The sequence below is a fragment of the Rattus norvegicus genome, chromosome 1, assembly GCF_036323735.1.
Source record: "Rattus norvegicus strain BN/NHsdMcwi chromosome 1, GRCr8, whole genome shotgun sequence".
NCBI classification, from domain to species: Eukaryota; Metazoa; Chordata; class Mammalia; order Rodentia; family Muridae; genus Rattus; species Rattus norvegicus.
Window position 1 is genome coordinate 206,878,334 of NC_086019.1, and position 21,793 is coordinate 206,900,126.

General features: G+C 46.6%; 1 protein-coding gene across 1 annotated transcript in view; it reads left to right on the forward strand.

Moving 5' to 3' along the window:
• The first annotated feature begins 4,024 nt into the window (after window positions 1-4,024).
• Tnni2 (troponin I2, fast skeletal type) overlaps window positions 4,025-21,793 on the forward strand; it is a 144,677-nt gene continuing 126,908 nt past the window's right edge. Inside the window, exons 1-2 of the mRNA XM_063287030.1 lie at window positions 4,025-4,064; window positions 9,025-9,033. Coding sequence (XP_063143100.1) covers window positions 4,025-4,064; window positions 9,025-9,033 — 49 coding nt within the window. The remainder of the gene's footprint in view (window positions 4,065-9,024; window positions 9,034-21,793) is intronic.

Here is a 21,793-nt window from a genome sequence, read left to right on the forward strand (position 1 = left end):
TTTGTGTCTCTTGTCCCCCATTCTCTCCTAGGTGGACCCCAGACCCTGGTCGACTGCCCTGTGGGTCAGGGCAAGGTCTCACAATGTAGCCTTGGCTATCCTCAATTTGCTATATAGACTAGGGTAGCCACAAACTCATAGCATCAAAGTCCCAGGCTGCTTCTGATTCCTCTTATAAGCTGATTTGAAGGATACGTGGAGGGCTGGGGAGCTGGCTGAACTCGTAAAGTGCCTACCTTGCAAGCCAGAGGACCTGAGTTCATTCCCCAGAATTAAAATGATAAATCTGTGTGCTGCAGGCCACATTGATAATCTTAGCTCCATAGAGGAAGGGCAGGGAATCTCCAGGCCAGTGAAAGACTTTCAAACAAAACAAGACGGGGGTTGGAGACTTAGCTCAGTGGTAGAGCGCTTGCCTAGCAAGCGCAAGGCCCTGGGTTCGGTCCCCAGCTCCGAAAAAAAGAAAAAAAAAAAAAAAGATGGAGAGCACCAGAGGAACAATACTCAAGGTTGACCTTTGGCCTCAGCACACCCATGCTTATGTATTGAGACTCTAAAGGCCAGGAAGTGGATATACCAGATGTTCTGACTGCCTGCTGGCCAGCCTTGTATGACTGTGTCCTCTGTGAGTATTAAAGGCTTCATATTTTTCTCTTACATCTAGACACATCTAGAAGTTTAGGTGTATCCCTGAATATCTCATTCCCAGGTCCTCCCCTCAAACTGTTACATTTCATAGATGCTACAAAGAGTTTTGAACATTACAGATGCATTAATGATATCAGGATGATGATTATTAAAGTCATCATAGAAATGTTTAAACAAATAATTTTAACTCATACTAAAATGTGTTTTGTGTATATTGGTGTTTCTATGTGCGTATGTGTTTCTCTCTCTCTCTCTCTCTCTCTCTCTCTCTCTCTCTCTCTCTCTCTCTGTGTGTGTGTGTGTGTGTGCGTGTGCGTGTGTGTGTGTGTGTTTGTATGTGTATGGTGTGGTAAACATTCAATGTATGTGTTGATAACATTTTCATGTTCAAAACAATCATTTCTGTTTATGCATAAACACAAGTTTATCCTGGAGTCAAGTATGAATGATCACGAAAGAAGAATACAGATTCATGTTATCTTGAACTCCGTGTTCTGAAGAAAACCTTAAACCATGACACTTCCAAATATGATGATGAAAACAGCATGTAAGCCAGTCCCAGCCAATCAAGGACACTTCTGCTGTAGACTCAGGTGTCACCTGAGAGCATCCTTAGCTTTAGGTCTGGGGAAGCTAGGGGCTCTGATGTGTCCTGTAGGATTTTACCTCATGGTCATTAAGGATATTATGTATGTTAGTTCAAACATGGAAGTGGGCAAAGAGTGAGGTTGAGAGTCCTCTGGTCTGTAACACTCTCCACAGTCACAAGAATTCCAATTGGTTGCTCAGCCTGATAGAGCCTTTCACAACCCTTCTGTCCACCCTGGCAACGTTAAGTCACATTTCCTATAGCTTTCTTGAAAGTAAGGGATAGAATCTATTCAATATAATATTTGAAGTTCTAACTAGAACAGTAAGACAACTAAAGGAGATCAGAGGAATACAAGGGGAAAGGGGGAAATCACTATGCCTCAAGACCCAGCTATACCACTCCTATTTCTATTTGCAGATGATAAAATAGTATACATAAGTGACACCCAAAATTCTACCAGGGAACTCCTATAGCTGATAAACACCTTCAGTGAAGTGGCTGCATACAAAATTAAAAAAAAAATCAGTAGTCTTTCTTTATAGAAACACTAAACAGACTGAGAAAGAAATCAGGGAAACAACACCCTTTACAATAGCCACAAATAAAATATCTTGGTGTAACCCTAAACACACAAGTGAAAGAGCTATATGATAAGAACGTCACGACTTTGAAGAAAGAAATTGAAGAAGACATCAGAAGATAAAAAGATCTCCCAGGTTCATAGATCCATAGGATTAACATGGTGAAAATGGTCATCTTATCAAAAGCAATCTACAGATTCAATGCAATTCCCATCAAAATACCAACACAAATTTTATAGACCTTTAAAGAGTAATATACAGCTTAATATAGAAAACAAACAAACAAAAGAACAGGATAGCCGAAACAATTTTGTGCAATAAAAGAACTTCCAGAGGTATGACCATCCCTGATTTCAAGCTCTAATACATAGCTATAGAAATAAAAAACACAGTATTGGCAAAAAAGACAAGTTGATCAATCGAATAGAATCAAAGACACAGACATAAATCCACACATCTATGAACACCTGATTTTCGACAAAGAAGCCAAGATTATACAATGAAAAAAAGAAAGCACCTTCAACAACTGGTGCTGGTCTAAGTGGATGTCTGCATGTTGAAGAATGCAACTAGGGCCATATCTATCTCCCTGCACAAAACTCATGTCCAAGGATCAAAACCTTGGACATAAAACCATATACACTGAACCCGATATGAGAGAAACTGGGGAATAGCTGGGAACACACTGGCTTAAGAGATGACTTTCTGAACAGAACTATAGCACAGGCAGTAAGATCAACAATTAATAAATGAAACCTCATGAAACTGTAAAGCTTTTATAAGACAAAGGACACTGTCAATTGGACAAATCAGAAGTCTACAGAACTGGAAAGGATTTTCACCAACTCTAGATCTGATAGAGGGTAATACCCCAAATATATAAGGAGCCTAAGAAACTAGACATCAACAAATCAAATTATCCAATTAAAATGGGGTTCAAATATAAATAGAAAATTCTCAATAGAGGAATCTCAAATGGCTGAGAAATACTTGAAAATCTTTGGCATTCTTGGCCATCAGGAAAATGAAAATTAAAACTTAGACCTGTCAGAATGGCTAAGACCAATAACACAGGTGACAGCTCATGCTGGTGAGGATGTGGAGCAAAAGGAATATCCCTCCTGCTGGTGGGAAAGTAAACATGTACAGCCACTTTGGAAAACAATATGCTCCTCAGAAAATTGAGAATCAATATGCCTCAAGACCCAGCTATACCACTCCTAGACGTATATCCAAAGGATGCTCCATCATACCATAGGACACTTGCTCAACCATGTTTATGGCAGGTTTATTTGCAGTAACTAGAAACTGGAAGCAAACCTAGATGTCCTTTAATCACATAATGGATAAAGAAAATGTGGTACGTTTACACAGTGGAGCATTACTTAGCTTGGAGGAGGAGGAGGAGGAGGAGGAGGAGGAGGAGGAGGAGGAGGAGGAGGAGGAGGAGGAGGAGGAGGAGGGGAGGAGGAAGAGGAGGAGGGGAGGAGGAAGAGGAGGAGGGGAGGAGGAAGAGGAGGAGGGGAGGAGGAAAGGAAGGGAGGAGGAAGGAGGAGGAAGAGAAGGAGGAGGAAAAGAAGGAGGGAAGGAAGGAGGAGGAAGGATGAGGAAGAGGAGGAGGAGGAGGAAGAAGAGGAAGAGGAGGAAGAAGGAGGGGGAAGAGGAGGAGGAGGAAGAGGAGGAAGAGGAGGAAGAGAAAGGAGGGGAAGAGGAGGAGGAGGAAGGAGGAGGAAGGATGAGGAAGAGGAGGAGGAGGAGGAGGAGGAAGAGGAGGAGGAGGAGGAAGAAGAAGAAGAAGAAGAAGAAGAAGAAGAAGAAGAAGAAGAAGAAGAAGAAGAAGAAGAAGAAGAAGAAGAAGAGGATAGGAGGAGGAGGAAGAAGAGGAGAGGAGGAGGAGGAGGAGGAGGAGGAGGAGGAGGAGGAGGAGGAGGAGGAGGAGAGAAAGAAGAACCAACATCATGAAATTGCTGGAACTAGAAAAAAAAATGATCCTAAGTGAGGCGACCCAGCCCCAGAAAGACAAACATGCAAACACAGTATTACTCACTTATAAGGGGACATTAGCTGTGAAGTCAAGGACAACCATGCTACAATCTGCAGACCCAGAGAAGCTAAGCAACAAAGAGGGCTGGGGTGGGGTGTGCACATGAATTTCACTGTGACAGGGAAATAGAAATAGAGGTGACATGGCAGGTAGACGAGGATGGGGGAGGGTCTGGATGGAGAGGTGAGGATAGGAGCAGGTTGGGAAAGAGTACTGGGGGAGACAACTAGAATGAAGGGTGGTCACCTCTGAGATGAGCTGCAAGCACAGTGCCATGGAAACTCCCAGGAATCAATGAGGTGACCTGTCCCCGCCAGCGGGGACCCAGTTATTCAGGGTCCCGAAGAGGCTTTCTACCTGTGGGCCAAAATGGGGGTGAAGAGAAGAAGGAGACCAAGCAAAAGTTCTGTTGTCAAGGTCTCGTTTATTGGGATGAACATTGCAGCTTTTAAGGCTTTCAGGTAGGGGGAGTGACCTTTGTGAAATATGAAGGAGGGGGAGATGAGGGTATAGTCAGTGATAGCTGGAGGCAAAGAAGTCAGGCGATGAGGTCAGGTGGTGGAGACACTGGGTGTTGACTGAGGAGATAACTGGTATCTGCTCGAGCTGAGGCATCCCTTGAATGTTATACTCCTGTGCCGTAAATTCATGGGAGAGGCTTTATCCAACAATCTTAAGATTTATGGCAGTCATCTTCGGGGTGAGTCTCTGTGGCCAAACAGCCCAGAGTCACTTTGAACCATGCAGTCAAAAAGCGGCTAGGCCCAAATCCAATATGGCTCCGTGCATCTCCCCCATTTTTCTTTAAAAAAAAAAAAACCATTAGGTGGAAGTAGTGGTCTGAGAGAGATCAGACATGCCTCACAGAGTGCCCAGCTCGGCCATGGCGAGCCACTCTTGCAGTTAGGACTGCACCCCAATGGCTAGGAATGAACTTATGCTGTAACACACCGTTCTGGGCTATACGTGTGTGTTATTGGGGGAGAAACTGGGCAGAGGAGCATTTGACCGGCCCGCACGTTTAAACGGGGTGTAGCCACCTCTGTCTTAGGATCGACCTCTCAAACCCCAGCCTTATCTGTCATAGGATCACCTTGTCGCCCCCAAGGTTCCTGTCTTAGATTGGTCAAGGGTCAGAGGAAGTTGCCCGTCCCTGAGGATAGCTACATCAGGTCATCTTCTCATTCCTCTCACTTGAGCCCAGGGGCGAAAGAGCAAGGGCCAGATGGCATTAATATAAGAGATTGTGGAAATTGAGCCTCTCCCGATAAGTTGTAGGCACCTCATCTGGTTCTCCTCAGCTGTTATGGCCATACCACCAAGGGCCTAGTCAAGCCTCTCCTGTAATAAAATTTAGAATTCCCAATTGTTAGCAACTACTCCAGAAAGTTCACCCACTGTGCTTGCTTAACAATAGATTGGGGGAGGGTAGCTCCAGACACTGCAGACACAATGGCTGCAGCAGTAATGGCTGCTACAATAGCAGCGAAAATGCCAAGGTCTTTCCCAGGACAGTTCAGGATCGGTCATTCTTCTCTGGAACAACCAGCAGGCAATGGGACCATGTCTGAGATCTGCAAAACAGGGCAGAGTTCCCCAGTCCACAGCAGCTTCCACCAAGCAACAGTGCACAGAGGGTCGGAGCGCAGGCCGTGGTGGGACGGGACACAATGACTGCAGCAACGCCAGAATTTCTGTGATGACAAAAGATGAGTGGGAATCCTCCATATTCCTCCAAGGACACAGGAATGACTCCAGGGACCCGAACCAGGAGAGCTGAATCTTCATGCTCCCAGGATCAGCAAGTCTCACCAGCCACTCGGGCAGCTGGCACACTCCTGTAGCATCCTGTAGAAAAAACACAAAGATTCCCTCTTCCCCATATAAAATATCTGAACAGGATCATGCCAATATGTGGATCTTTCTATTTCACCTAGGCAGAAGTATGCCTAGCTGTAGGGTGCCATAAACTCAGAGTGTTCCTTGGCATCCAAATTTTAAAATTGAAATAAAAGGAGCATATTTTAGCATACAGGGATAACTCCCCTTTTTATTTATTAAAATGTTGTTAAAATATTATTTATTAAGATAAGTCCTTAAGGATTAAATTGAGGACACTGAGCACTTGTATTTATAAATTTACTTTTATACCAAATTATTGTCTCCAGCATTATTGTTTTGGATATATAAAGAATGAGATTTTTTGACTAACTGTTTCTATATAAGGCCTATAATCTGCCTGGTATCATTGTCCTCCCTTGCTAAGTAAGGTGTCCAGGCAATCCAGTTTGAGTTCTTAAATGGCCTATAAAGGAACAGTACTTAGTGCTCTTAACCACTAAGCCATCTCTCCAGCCCCTTACCAGCTTTATTTACCTAAACATAAGCATTAATTAGAGATGCCAAATCCTATAAATACTGTACTAGAAATCCCTGAGCCGGCAAGGTGAGGCTGGGAGTTGAAAGTAAGCAAATGGAGTCTTCCTCTATTTGTGAGGGAGTGTTATCAACTCCATTATCATTTTCAAAGAGCTGGGTCTATGGTTTTGTTTAGTTGTCTGAGCCAGAGCACTGAAAGGACAGTGAGTTGTCAGACAGTCACACTGAAATCACTCACTGATTTTATGTAGAAAACCTGCCTTTAATAAAGCATTAAGTAATTGAAATCAATTGTAAACCACAAGCAGCACATTGGCTATCAGTATATGAATTGAAAGCTTGTTTTTTTTTAACATTATAAAAACAGTGGCTAAAGCCAGGAATTTAATAATCTGTGCTGAAACAGCAGAAACTCAAGAGAATAAACAAGTGATCCAATCATACATGTAGCCTTTTCATTAGATGAACCACCTATAAATACAGTAAGCGCATTTCCTATGGGTTGTATGCACAAATATACAGGAAATACAAAAACATGTAAAGAGTAAAATTATCAATTTTGCCTGAAAAATTTGTATATGTAATAGGCCAAATATCAGTATTTTGTAATAACCAATTAACTGTTGTTTGGCTTTTTAAAATACTTCCATGACTCTAGCCTACAATTCTGTATTAAAACAACTGAAGCTTTATCTCCAATGAGGATAACAAACAAAGACCTAAGTCCTCTGGTAAGGTGAGGTACTTTGGCAATTAACATATCCTTAGAAGCTTAAAATTAGTTTTAAATATTAAAAATGAATATTGAATCTTCTCTGGAGCAATAGTTACTCCCCAAATGTTAAAGCTCATTTTGAGAGCAAAGGTTTGTAGTAAAAATTTCCATATACACTGAAAGATTCAAAGTTCTAACTTCTTACATTGAAGAAGCAACAAAATTACATAATATAAGGCTAGTAGCCACTCTTTTGTAAAAAATTTTTAATGATATCACTTCATGGGCTCTCTAAAATTATAAGCAAGCTCACAAAATAAAAACTCACAATCGCCAGGATGTAAACAAACTGCATAAAAACAATCCTCTAAATCTATCTTGAAATGGCAGTTGGATAAGCAAACAAGCTGTAATGCTCTCACAAGTTCTAAAACCTCATCAATCCTTTTTAAATCCTGTAACAATCTCTACCTGTTTGATTTTTTTCTTAATTATAAATAAGTTTGAGTTAGTCAATGTAACACTGACAATCTTTAATCACAATCTTTAAGATCTCTTTGTAACACCAGAGCACAGCCACAACTTTGGAAAGTCACCTGAATTCTGAGTATGTGACTAGGCAGCTGTTCTTGGGGCAGTGGAATTAGCATCAAAATACAGTAACTTTAGGGCAAACCACACCTTTGGCTATGACTGCCAATTCCTACGTATGAACGCCCGACGGTGCGGTCTCCAATACCTCAACAAAGAGACATTGCCCTAAAATCTTTTAGAAGCCTGGTTTCTAGGATAAGAGTTCCATAAAAATATTACCTCAATTTGGACCTGTTTCCCTAGGTTGGCTCATATCCAAATTACAGTTTTAAGCCAACTTTCTGTTACCAATGTTACACCTTTTAAGCTGTGAAGCTCCTGGTGTCTTTAGGATCAGCTAGTATAAACATTTAGCCAGCCCCTGGGGAGCTTGTCCAGCAGACTTAGGCTTCTAGCTACAGATGTAGGCTCCAAAAGCCAATTGAAACTTTTTTATGCATTGTTCCCTTCTTGAAACGAGTTAAAACCAAGTCAAGGTGTGAACGACTGGCAGATAAAGTTTTTATCATTTTTTCTTTTGAACACGAAACATAAAACATTTAAACAACGAGAAACAAAGACCACAGACACAAACTGACAGACATGGATAGCTTGGTGCACCAAGGACACACAATAGACATAGAGGGAAAAAACTAGATGGTGTCCCACGATAGGGATCCACATATCCTACTTATGGAACCCAGAACTAGAAATAAGCATTTCTCCAATAGGAGCCAGCAGAGAGGCAGGACGTCTCCTGCCTTTCTTCTGTTCCCAGGAGAGCCCTGAAAAGTTTTTCTCTTTCTCCAAAGCATCTGTGGAGAGTCCGGGAGGACTGTTTTTCCCAAACCCATTCTCTCTCATGTCTAGGGTGTAAACTATCTCTAGTCAGGATCCAAAGACTAAAATATAACTCTAAAAGAACGCATATGCAAAAACACTTTACCATTACCTTGTCCCTTTTTTATTACAAGTTTTACTTAAGCTAGCCCCACACTGCTTAAAATTAACCAGGGATACCTTTCATCAATAAAACAAAAAAACTTGATTAAATCCTTTTTCTTAACTCTTAATCCTCTCTCCCTGAGTGAGCGCTTGATCTCTCCTATGAAACAAGCCTCCTAAATCCATACCTTCCCCATGGCAATTAGACGACAATTATTCGACCGGTCCTTACCTCCCTCTCCAGCGACGCACGAGCGATGCGGCCTGAAGAGTCCTCGATTCCCGCTGCAGCTCTCTTATCTCCATCGTCCTGTAGTCGGCCTTGCTTCGGGGTCCCTGTGTTCGGGCGCCACTTGTCCCCGCCAGCGGGGACCCAGTTATTCAGGGTCCCGAAGAGGCTTTCTACCTGTGGGCCAAAATGGGGGTGAAGAGAAGAAGGAGACCAAGCAAAAGTTCTGTTGTCAAGGTCTCGTTTATTGGGATGAACATTGCAGCTTTTAAGGCTTTCAGGTAGGGGGAGTGACCTTTGTGAAATATGAAGGAGGGGGAGATGAGGGTATAGGCAGTGATAGCTGGAGGCAAAGAAGTCAGGCAATGAGGTCAGGTGGTGGAGACACTGGGTGTTGACTGAGGAGATAACTGGTATCTGCTCGAGCTGAGGCATCCCTTGAATGTTATACTCCTGTGCCGTAAATTCATGGGAGAGGCTTTATCCAACAATCTTAAGATTTATGGCAGTCATCTTCGGGGTGAGTCTCTGTGGCCAAACAGCCCAGAGTCACTTTGAACCATGCAGTCAAAAAGCGGCTAGGCCCAAATCCAATATGGCTCCGTGCAGTGACCCTAGCTAAGACTCCAACAATGGGAGATACAGAGCCTGAACCAGTCATCTCCTGTAACCAGGCAACGCTTGCAGTGGGGAATTGGGACACCAACCCAGCTCCAAAACCTACAACCTACAAGTTCTGCTGCCTACGAGACGCACAGGAATAAAGATGGAGCAGGGATTATGGGAATAGCTGAGCCATGACTGGTCCAGCTTGAGACCCATGCCATGAGAGAAAACCCACCCCTGACACTGCCTGGAGGCCAGAACTAGAGGCAGAACAGCCCAGAGACCTAGAATAGAACCAATCTGGAAAAAAAAAGCCAATGAAATGATTCTGCTATACTCATAGAGTGGTGCCTAGTCCAACTGTTATCAGAGAGGCTTCATCCAGCAATTGATGGGGACAGATGCAGAGACCCAGAGCCAGACATTAGGTGGATGTTGGGGAAACCTCAAGGAAGGGGGGGGAGGAAGAATTGTAGGAGCAGAGAGGTCGAGGACACCGCAGAGAGCCCACAGTTTATCTAACCTGGGCTCAAAGAGACTGGACCGACCACCAGGGAGCCTGCATGGGTCTGACCTAGGTCCTCTGCATGTGTTACAGTTGTGTGTCTTAGTCTTTTTACAGGACTCCTAACGGTGGGCGCAGGGGGGCGCAGGGGCCGTCTGACTCTTTTGCTTGCTTTCGGGACCTGCTTCCTCATACTGGATTGCCTCATCCAGCCTTAATATAAGGGAGATGTCTCATCGCCTAGTCTTACAACAACTTGATATGCCACTTTAGGCTAATATCCATGGGAGGCCTGCTCTTTTCTGAAGAGAAATGCAGGAAGAATGTCCAGAGGTAGGGGAGGACAGGAGGAACTGGGAGGAGAGGAGGGAGGGGAAACTGCAGTCACAAAGTAATACGTGAGAGAAAAATAAAATTAAAATCATTTTTTTTAAAAAGAGAAAGGAATAGATTTCAGAACAAGGTCCCAATGCTGACTGTCTTGCAAGTGTTCCTCTTGTGTGTCCATGGCTTGGACTTGAAGTTGTTCCCTAGGGAACACAGAATAAGAGTTGATCAACAGTGCTGACACTACTAGGTTTTCCAAGAGAACAGGACAGAATAAAGTGCACTGTGGGTATGGGGGTGCACCCATATCCCTGTGGTGCTAACATGAGGATGATGGTAGTGCCCCCAAAGCAAGGCCCCACTTCTAAATTAGAGTGGAATAGAATAATAAGAGAGAAGAAAATTCCATAAAAGCACCATCTTCTCTGCCTGAGGAACAGAGCATTCATCGTTCTGGAGTTCCAGGGACTCTAGGGACCAGGTACCTGAGGATGGTGAAGGAAATCAGTAAATCAGTATTGCTGGTTATCTTCTACTGAGTCTCGTCTTTCATGGGAAATATGGTTCAGGCTTCTTGGTAAAATAGGCTATGTTAGTGCATATCAGTGAGGCCTTTTCCCTTGGGAAAATCAGTCCTTTGAAATGGGAGTAAGAGAATCTGGGTCTTTCAAGCTGTTTTTCTCCCTTTCCCTTCTGCTTCTCCTCCTCCTCTCCCTTCCTTTCCTCCTCCTTAACAGGCAGCTTCCTTTTGTGGCCTTTGTAAAAGGGTCTTAAAGAGGGGGCATAGAGTTGGGGGTGGAAGGTTGGTGGGAGCAAAGCCCCCGTTTTGTTCTGAACCCCTGACACACAGTGGTTCATGCATGGGTGGGTTTTAAGTGGTACAAGGAGCAAGTGTTTAGGATTCAACCAGAAAAGGAAAAGGGAGGAAAACAGGGCAGCATCCTGCTGTTCCCAGACAAGACCGGAACTGTCACTTGGCAGTGGGAGACAGACTGACCCTTAGCGGTGGTTTACCAGACACCCAGAGGTGTATGTTCTGAGCATGTCAGAAACAGAGATGGCCACGCATGTCCTTCCATAGTGTAGCTGTGCGTCAAATACAATAAGTACACAAGGCACATCAGTTTCATTGGCTTTAGTTTCCCAAGTGGTCGCAACTTCCCTTGATATCTTGCTGCTGGCAAAGTTATTCTGATCTTACCTACTAAGGCACAGCAAGACTCTGTCTCAAAAAATAATATTACAACCCAAACAAAAACAAAACAAAAAATAAAACCCCAGAGGACTGGCTGGTTTCCACACAAATGCTACACCATTTACACAAAGGACCAAGGCTTACACACATATGCACAAATATGCTGTTTAATATCAACTCTCAGATGCCTTACACAGTAATTAATCACTTTATATATTCAGGCTACTACAGACTGGCAATAAAGAGCTAAAGAGGCCACTGGCGAATTCAAGGAGTTCAGAGAGGCCTAACTGAAGGCAGATTCAGCTGTTAGGGATGGGGAGCAAAGGGGATGGAGGGGTCAGATAAGGAACCCTATTGGAGAGGACACAACAAGCCACAGAGTTGAGTGAAGCTGCAGACATTAGGTGCAGAAGTGGATCTAGATAGGTGAATGGATGGGTGGGTGGATGGGTAAGCGTACAAATGAGTGAATGGATGGGTATGTGGGTGGATGAGTGAGTGTGTGAATGGGTGTGTGAATGGGTGGGTGAATGGATGGGTCGATGGGTTAATGGATAGGTATGTGGGTGAATGGGAGGGTGGGTAGATGGGTGAGTATGTGAATGGGTGAAAGAATGGGTGGGTGGGTGAATGGCTGGCTATTTAAGTAGGCTGGGACAACAGTGAGGTAACTGGGGCTCCTGGAGCAGTTCTCTTTTAGTGCCTTGCTGCTGAATGAGATTACAGGTTGATGGGACTGCTGCCATCACAACATTAGGTGCCCCCTTTGTATGGAGTCCAGATAAGACTATTGTGCCCTGTCATCAGTCTGATGTGTTCAGTAAGTCCTTGTCCCAGCTTTCCTGAGGAGATTTTTCCTGTCCCTGGGCTCACATGGTCCAAGTCTGCTTTGCTAAGCTTGCAGCATGACACATGTGTATTTTAAAAATGCCAGTCTGTACTTTATGGCTGGTGCTAGACAGCTAATGGCATCTACTTACAGAGGGGAGTGCAGAGTCATCCCGGCCAAAATGGAGCCAAATGCCACTTTGTGAAATGGAGTTTCTCAGGACAAGACATAGCTTGACACCGCTGTTTACATAATATAGAGTATCTTAGAGCAGGGTACAGTACGGCCTGGCTTCGACTCCATCTCAGAAATTCTGTCACCCTGGGCAATCAGGACAGATCTGCCCATAAAATCTTGGTTCAAATAGCGCCGGGACTTTAGTGTGAGACTCTGCCAGCTTTGGGAGAGCGCTGGCATCGTGTTTGGGGGGCTTAACTGCAGGCTTGCAGCTGGTTATCTTTCCTGGGAAGAGGAGGAGCTTGAATCTTCCAAGTAGCAAACAATGCAGAGAATGACCCCCAGCATGCACTAGAGTACGCAGCCCCTGCCTGAGCCTGCAGCTGGGTCTCTAGGCTGCAGAGCAAGGCCCGGATGCCCGTTTGGCTTGAATCCCATTATTTGGGGAGATGAATGGGGACTTGGCAGGTTTGCAACTGAGAGGAGTCAGGAGAGGGTAATAGGGCCAACAATAGCCAAGGGGGCTAATAAACTTGAATTAAAATGTCACAGCAACCCCATTGCTTTGTACAACAAATGTATACCAATGAAAGCAAAACAAACCATGAGAGGAGAGAGAGAGAGAGGGGAGAAGCCACGGCAGGTGATGTTAAGATTCTGCTCTGTGTATTTACAGGTTGTTATCAATGTTCTTAAGGGATGGATGGTACCAGGTTTTGTATGTTCAAGTGGGCAATTATATCTTACCAATTGGGTCAAAAAAACAAAAAACAAACCATGAGCCGTAGAGACGGCTCAGTCAGTGAACTGCTTGCCATCTAAGCAGCACTGTGTTCAATCCCAACGCCCATAAAACAGCTGGGTGTAGTGGCATGTGTCTGTCACGGCACTGAGGAAGCAAAGCAGGAGAACATGGAGCCCAAAGCAAAAGGCATTTTGCTTGGTGTTGTTTCCATCACTGAGACAAATATAGGCACCCACCCTGAATGCTACAATCAGGTGCTGAAGTTGAGGCTGGAGAGACAGCTCAGTGCTTAAGGGCTGCCACTGCTCGAGAGGACACAAGTTTGATTCCCAACCCACCAAGGCAGCTAATTCACAACCATTTGCAACCTCAGTTCCAGGGAGATAAAATACCCTCCTCTGACTTCCCAGGCACCGGCCATGTTCCCAGTGCACATAGACACGTGCAAGCCAAACATTCTCTCACACAAAATAAATAAATCTAACTTAAAAATTAAGGCCTTGAAGTTAAATCCACCATAAGGACGGTCACAGGTTTGGGGATATGGCTCAGTTGGTAAAGCGTCTGCCTAGCATTCCTGAGGTCCTGGGTTCTATCCCCAGCACTGCAAAAGCCAGGTGTGACAGTGCACTCCTTCAGTCCCAGCGCTCTGGAAGTGGAGGCAGGAGGGCCAGGAGTTCCAGATCACTCCCAGCTACATAGTCAGTGTGAGGCCAGCCTGGTCTCCAGAAGCCTCTGTCTTGAAATCATACATGCCATATTGGTTCTACATGCGCATAAGACATGTGAACTCAGAAACGCACAAGTAAAATGGCCTGTGCCAGGCACCTGCTCAGTAGGCCACAACGGAGACAGAAGTCAGAACCCACCTTCGGTGGAAGCCCGTTTCTCTTTAACTTCTGACCAGCGTATAGCTTTGTAAATCAGCCAGGCTATCCTAGTTGGTGATCCCTACTTCCAGTGAGACATCCTGTCACAAAAAACAGGTTGGATGGCACCTGAGGAATGACACCCAAGGTTGCTCTCCACCTTCCTCATCTGTGTTTGTGTGCACACGTGTGTGTGTGTGCGTGTGTGTGTGTGCGTGTGTGTGTGTGTGAGAGAGAGACTGTGTGTCTGTGTCCATGTGTCTGTGTGTCTGTATGTGCATGTGTATATAAAAAGACAGAGAGAAATGGTACTGCAGTTGGTTTTTGACTGTCTCAGGGATGTCCAGGCCTGTGTGACCATCTACACCAGAAACCCACAGCAGAACCAGGAAAGATGGGGCTGTTGAGCCCCAGGAGTCTTTGGAAACCCTTCCTGCCTCAGGACCCGACTCTGGGTGGAGAGAATAAGAAGGCAAGGGTTAGGAGCCATCTTTATCAGGAAGTAGAGCACTGCCCAGTGCTGATTAACCACTGGCTGATTTACAAAGCTATACGCTGGTCAGAAGTTAAAGAGAGGGGTTGGGGATTTGGCTCAGCGGTAGAGCACTTACCTAGGAAGCGCAAGGCCATGGGTTCGGTCCCCAGCTCCGAAAAAAAAAAAAAAAAAAAAAAAGAAGTTAAAGAGAAACGGGCTTCCACCGAAGGTGGGTTCTGACTTCTGTCTCCGTTGTGGCCTACTGAGCAGGTGCCTGGCACAGGCCATTTTACTTGTGCGTTTCTGAGTTCACATGTCTTATGCGCATGTAGAACCAATATGGCATGTATGATTTCAAGACAGAGGCTTCTGGAGACCAGGCTGGCCTCACACTGACTATGTAGCTGGGAGTGATCTGGAACTCCTGGCCCTCCTGCCTCCACTTCCAGAGCGCTGGGACTGAAGGAGTGCACTGTCACACCTGGCTTTTGCAGTGCTGGGGATAGAACCCAGGACCTCAGGAATGCTAGGCAGACGCTTTACCAACTGAGCCATATCCCCAAACCTGTGACCGTCCTTATGGTGGATTTAACTTCAAGGCCTTATTTTTTAAGTTAGATTTATTTATTTTGTGCGTGTGAGTGTTTGACTTGCACATGTCTATGTGCACTGGGAACATGGCCGGTGCCTGGGGAGATCAGAGGAGGGTATCTTATCCCCCTGGAACTGAGGTTGCAAATGGTTGTGAATTAACTGCCTTGTATGTTGGGAATTGAACTTGTGTCCTTGCAGGAGCAGCAGCAGCCCTTAAGCACTGAGCTGTCTCTCCAGCCTTAACTTCAGCACCTTATTGTAGCATTCAGGGTGGGTGCCTATATTTGTCTCAGTGATGGAAACAACACCAAACAAAATGCCTTTAGCAAGAGCTTTGAGCTCCAAAAGGACTCAAAGTTTCAGGCTTCAAAACTAAGACAGACTGGTTGCAGCTGCATGAGACTACCACCAGGTGGCACTGTTGAATGAGAAAATGAACAAGTCGAGGCTAGCTAGGATGGATAGAGCCCCTCACCCAGGCAGAGCAGCCACCACTCTGAACTGAGTCCCCATGTGAGTGACCATGACTTGAACTTGCGTTGAGAGGTTGCACTGACAAAGCAGTGGGTGACACCAGAATAGTGCAGTGGGTGACACCATAATAGTGACAGACACCAGAATGCTGTCCTGGTGGCTCAGTTCTGTCTGAGAAGTGAAGACAATTTGTGGGTCCGTGATCAGTTCTTTCATTAGTGAGCAGAACATGGCTGCCCATCTCAGGTCCCCAACCCCACCACTGAGGCTTCAAGCTGAAGCAGTGTAATCTGTGGCAGTAGGGGGGATGGCGGGGAGGGTCCCTGTATCCCCAAACAGCCCCCTTCTATCTATTCAGCACAGCACACTTAATGCCTGAAGGTCGTGAACCTGGCTGGCCCCATCGCACGCCTGTTGGATGACCCGGGCATCTGTAGGCTAAGTTTGATTGATGCTAGGATATGCACGTCAGGTAAAACACGAAGGGGTCCTTTGAACCTTGGGACAGGCCTGGCTGATGACTCTGCTTAACTCCTGGCTTTGTTTTTGCTCCAGGCTTGGAAGTCATACGACAGAGTCCTGGGGCCCTGCAGGTTTAGGGCTGGGGTCCACAGACTTTGCTACGTGTTGTAGAGCAGCTCCGGCCCGAGGCCTTTTCTATGACGTCTGAGCAAGCTTTCCTGTTGAATGTGGGAAGTCTGTGGCCTACCTTATCCCAGGAGTCTGCTCATCCTGGGTGACGTCATTATTGCTCTATGCCAGGGTTCAGCAGCCTGGGGACACACACCATGGCTTCAGCCTGAAACGGAAGGAGGAAGTCACTCCTATCTCTCTTGACAGAACTTGGGGGGCTAGCATGCTCCTTACTCAACTTGAGTACACTCAGACATGGACAGAAGATGTAGGAACTCCAGCAAGCAGAAGGTGTCTCCTGTCGTTGGGCTCCCCAAGGCTGGGCTTACCTGGCCTTCACTACAAGAGGCAGGGAAGACCGGCCCTTAGCCTCTGTTGTTGGGGGAAGATCACTCAGGCTAGGGAGGCCTCTCAAAGAAACAGCAGGGAAAGATGACTTCTGTGTAAGCTAATAAAATGCAAAGATTCAATATCTGTGCCCAAGAGAGATGCCCCAGATAAGGTGCAGCAGCTGCTTGTAAAAGAGCTCACCCTCAAAGGCAAAAAAGAAAAAAGGAAGGAAGGAAGTGATGCTTGAATATGAAAAATCAGAACTTTCTCGAAGGTAGCCTGGGTCTCTCACATTCAGACGCAAAGCTCAAACTATCACCACTGTTGGGGACAGCGGCTCTGTTACCACTGTGAGTGGGTGTAGGTCTAACCCACACCATTGGTGAGGACCATACAAGCTATACACACATATATTTCCTACCTGTATGGGGTTGGGGAGCAGGAAGAGAGCTCGACCAGTGTCAGACTCACTTTGGGGGATCACTACAGTGCTAATGGCTCTCTGACCGACAGGGTATCAGGTTTGTTCAGGTATGGGAGGTTCCCAGGGGTGCTGAGATTTTGGAGATAAAAGATAAAAGATCGACTAAGCCAGGTGGCTGCTCACCACCCTTGACTGATGGCATGAACCCCACCCCAGCTTTTCTGGACAGCCAGCAGCCCATCTGCGCTGGTCCTTCCTCAGACATACTCACCCGTGAGTGCCAGTCGCTGGCACCCCTGCCTGGTGAGCCTCCCGGGCTCACATTTCTGCTCGGCACTTTACCCTCGTCTTTTAAACTTGGAATATGGAGAGCCTTTGGCTCTGACATCACGTTTTGGGTCTCAGTCCTAATGGTCACTCGTCAGCACAGAGGCACCTCATCTGGGAAACAACAGTACATCATCGAGCAATGTCCAGCAGCCTAGACTCAGGATGGTTTGAAGAAAGGTGGGGTACTAGCTTACATACCTTACCTTAATGTGTCCCCACTGTGTGGGTAAATAGAGAACACTGGTCTGTAGAGAGGACTCGCAGGTTAAGGGCATTTGCTGTGCTTACAGAACCTCGGCACCCACATGGTGGCTCACAACTACTTGTAACTCCATTTTTAAGGCATCCGATGTCCTCTTCTGTCTCTGTGGGCACTGGGGCACTGATTGGCTGGAGCATGGATATGGGTGGACAGGATTCAGAGGGATGTTTCACTTTGAGCTCGTGTGTGTGTGTGTGTGTGTGTGTGTGTGTGTGTGTGTGTGTAGATAAGAGGACAACCCTAGATATTAGTCCTCCAATACTTTTAACCGTTGAGGCAGAGTCTCTCATGGGCCTGGAACTTCATTCATCGGGTAAGCTAGACTTGTTGGCCAGCGATCTATCAGGGGCACACACACACACACACACACACACACGACTCTGCCTCCTGTCTCACTCACTCACAGCAGAATTACAAATGGGCGCCATGACACCTGGCTCGTCACTCAGGTTCCAGATTCAGTTCCCCATGTTTCGAACTTGCAAGACAAGCATTTTGCCCACCAAGCCATCTCCCAGGCTCTTGCTGTGAGCTTATTAACCAGGACATCCATGCCCGGGCAGTGTCATCGGATATGCATCCCGTAATTAAAGCCATGCATCAAACAGAGGTAATAACAGTGTCAGGCTGCAGGGTGATGCATACCATGGTCCCTTACCTAAAGATAATTCATAGAGAAGTTAGGAGCCATGCTTGTCACCTTGTCGTCTTTTAAGAGAGAAAGAAATGCCTTGGTAAAGATGAGAGCATACGCTAATGGAAGAAAAAAAGGGGAGGGGGAGCAGAAAACAGAGAGAGTGGAGGGCTGGGGTCTAGTATCTGACAAGCCAGGCCTCAGCCAGAGACAAAAGCAAGCTGCATGCAAGGTGGAGCCCACTGCCTCTGGCAGGAGATGGTTTTCCATCCCTGGGAGACAGTGTTTACGTGTGGGGTAGCAGCCTTGACAGTGCGAATACACAGAGCTTTGACAACAGCACAGCTGAGGATGGGGTTGGCAGAAATCAATTAAACACAAAAGGCTTGCTGCCTTGGGCAATAAAGCACGAAACTGATTCAGCCAGCACATTTCACAATCAAACTTGTGAGCTGTGAGTCTGCCCAGGCACATAAGTGCATCTTCCACGTCCTGTGGGAAGTCTGCCACTCGAGAAGCTCCCCAGTGCCAGGCTTGTCAAGGCCTTGGGCTATGCCCTGAGCTCAGGGGTGGTAGACAGTCCCCAAAGCTGGCAAGAGGTGGTAGATGGTGGGGCTGAGAGGCCCTATCCTGCTCTGCTGCAGGAAGAGCTCTCTGGGATGGCTCTAGAGGATGGTGACCAAGGCTAGAACTGAGACCGTGCAGACTAAGGTGAGACAAAGGTGATGTCAGGGCCATAATGCAGCAAGAAACAGCCTCGGGTATTTGGCTCACTTCTAGCTCCTATGACCTTGGATTACACAGCAGGGGTTATAGGATTGAGACAGTGGGCACAGAGGACATTACAGGAAACAGTTGTGCTGTCACTTAGCATGTGTCACAGCTAACAGCAGCATAGCAGTAGCAAAGTGTCCCTCCCTGCCCCAGGACATGAGAAAGGCACAGGCAGCCACACAATGGTCTACGCCATTTCCTCACAAAAATTGCTCAGTAGTGGAGGATAGTGAGGCCAAGGGGACATGCAGAACTGGCTGGGGACAATAGTCTATTCACTGAACTGGATGGTACTGTGTACCCAGGACACATACTAACAGGTTGATAAGACCTGTGGAGTCCTGAATCTCCCAGCTGGGCTGAGCGCAAAGACTCATAGTGTGTCCAGCAAGGCTTGGCTCCTGGTGACAGAGGGGACTTCTATCTCATTGTGTTGTCCTCTCTGTAGAATGCACACTTCCTACTTCACCACACTGAGGCTACTCTGTGCTCTGAGACCTCTGTCTGGGGTGCAGACCATGTTCTGATCCAGGAGCCACTGTCCCCTCCACTCCTGAGATGTTTACCAAGCATCTGGGTGTGAGTGCAGTGCAGGGGGAACCTTGAGTTTCTTGGGGTCCTTCCTGGGATAGTAGTAGTTACCTCCTTTTGGGACCATGAGCCTTACCCCATCAACATCAGGAGTGCTTACTGTCCTTCTGCTGACTGTCCCTGCCTTCCTTACACTGGGGACAGCCTGCGTGTGCCGTGCAAGTGCCTGTCTCTTTGTGGTTTGGAGAACAAATGAGAGTGTCTAAGATGACAAGCTAAGTGACAACTAGCAAGTTCCAACAATGACAAATGTGTCCCAGGGGGACAGAGTCAGCCTCGCTGACACCCAGAACTCTCAGAACTTATTAAGGAGCTAAGCACTGTAGCCAGTAAATCACTGACAAACTGGAGCTGTGGCCACAAGAATGAACTGCATCAAACCACAGTGAAAGGGGAAGAAGGGGAGGAAGTGGGGGGCTGGGGGGAATGGGAGGGAAGAAAGGAAGAGGGAAGGGAACAGGGAAGGGGGGAGGGGAAGAGAAGAAAGGGAAGGGAGTATTGAAGCTAGCCCGTGCCTTCATCCCTGGGCCACTGGTGTACCAGTGCACTGCTGCAGTCAGCCACTGCATGGCTGCAGAGTGCTAACCCAAATACTAGAGTCAGCAGCATCTGCATGGGAGCAGAGTGAACCAACTCCTGTTGTCAGCCATTGCCTGGGTGCAGAATGCTCACTGACATCTGTCGGAAGGTTGGACATTCTTCTGGAAATCCCTGGACAAAATGTCCCCCAGAGTCTTCAGAATAGCGATCTCCCTGCCTCAGTTGAGAGCAGTGGTCATAATGTACAGTTGGACTCTCAGGATTCCGCTGACCATCCCAAGCAGGCCCAGGGAGACCTGCAAAACGTCACAGAAAAATGAAAGGCAGGGAAAAGGGGAGACAGCTGCGGCCTCCTGTAAACAGTCTGATTTCCCAATGCGAACCAGATTGTGGCCCAGGACCTCAGGTAAACATGTGCGTCAGCACCCCCCAGCCCCCCACCGCCCAGGAGGCCCAGGGTCTGCATGGCCCAACTCTGGGATGCATCACCGTCACCGCCCAGACGGTTCCTAATTAGGCAAAATTAGGCCTTGCATTCCTCCAAAATCCCCAAGATCTCTGCAATTTCAGGTCTTCCCCAAAGGAAAACATTGGGTAATTAAACAGCATGAGCAAGAATGGTATAGAATGTTCTCTGGCTGAGGAAGCAGCTCTGGTTTCCCACCCACCTTGGCTGGACAGAGGATCTGCTGGGAAGTGGATTAACCATGGCCTTTTTCTCAGGGTCTGGGTGGCCGTGGGTGTGGGGGAAGGGGGCAGCTAGTCCTGGTCCCGGATCTCTGCTGGTGGGGTGAGGGGCTGTTAGGTCCCATGACCTGTGCCTCACCTGTGAGAAGTTACCAACAACAGTGTCTTCCACAGCTCACAATAGGGTTAAGTGTGGCCTAGGAGGCTGGCGGAAGGGCCCATTCAGTCCTTCCATTCTTTATGACCCCCCAGGAAGCTGCCAGTACAGGGTGAGATCCTGCTCTGTTGCCTTCACAAGTCTTGGGTTTCTTTGTTCTCACTGCTTGCTTTCCATGTTTAGTCCGTTTGCATTTTTTCTATCCTTTCCAATTAAATATTGGAATTCCAATAAATAAAAATTTCTACCCTTTGCTGTTTTGAAGAGTAAATGGCTCCTGAAATGCTATCTCTTTCCTTCCATAGTTTCTTTTTTATTTTTTTTTTTTAAGTTTTGAGACAAAGTCTTACTACAACATAGCCCTGAATGGCCTGCAACTCACTATGTAGAGCAGGCTGGCCTTGAACTCAAAGCAATCCTCCTGCCTCTGCTTCCTGATTATGGGTTGTGCACCACCATGCCTGGCCCTTCTTCCACAGTTTTATAAATATCTTATTTAATCTGTCTTAACTTGTCTACAGTGTCTGCAAAGCTGACCAGATACGTGTTCTTTCCTTCTCCCTTTCTGATTACCCACAAGGCAGAGCTGCCTGTTAGGTCTTTGCCCACTGGCTGTGGTTTGTGCTTTTGTCTATGTTGTTTTGCACGCTGAACCCAGAACGTCATGCATAGGGAGTCACTTTGCTGCCGAGTGACACTTTTAGGTCTTAAGATTTTTGTTGTTCTGGTCTTTAGAGGCCTTGCTATGTAGCCTAGGCTGCCTCAAATTCACAGTCCTCCTGCTTCTGTCTCCTGAGCACTGACATTCCAATCCCAGCTCAAGATGTTTTGTGTATGTGTCTGCACAGACACACAGGCACGAGTGTGTGTGTGTGTGTGTGTGTGTGTGTGCGTGTGTGTGTGGTGTGTGGTGTATATGTGTGTGT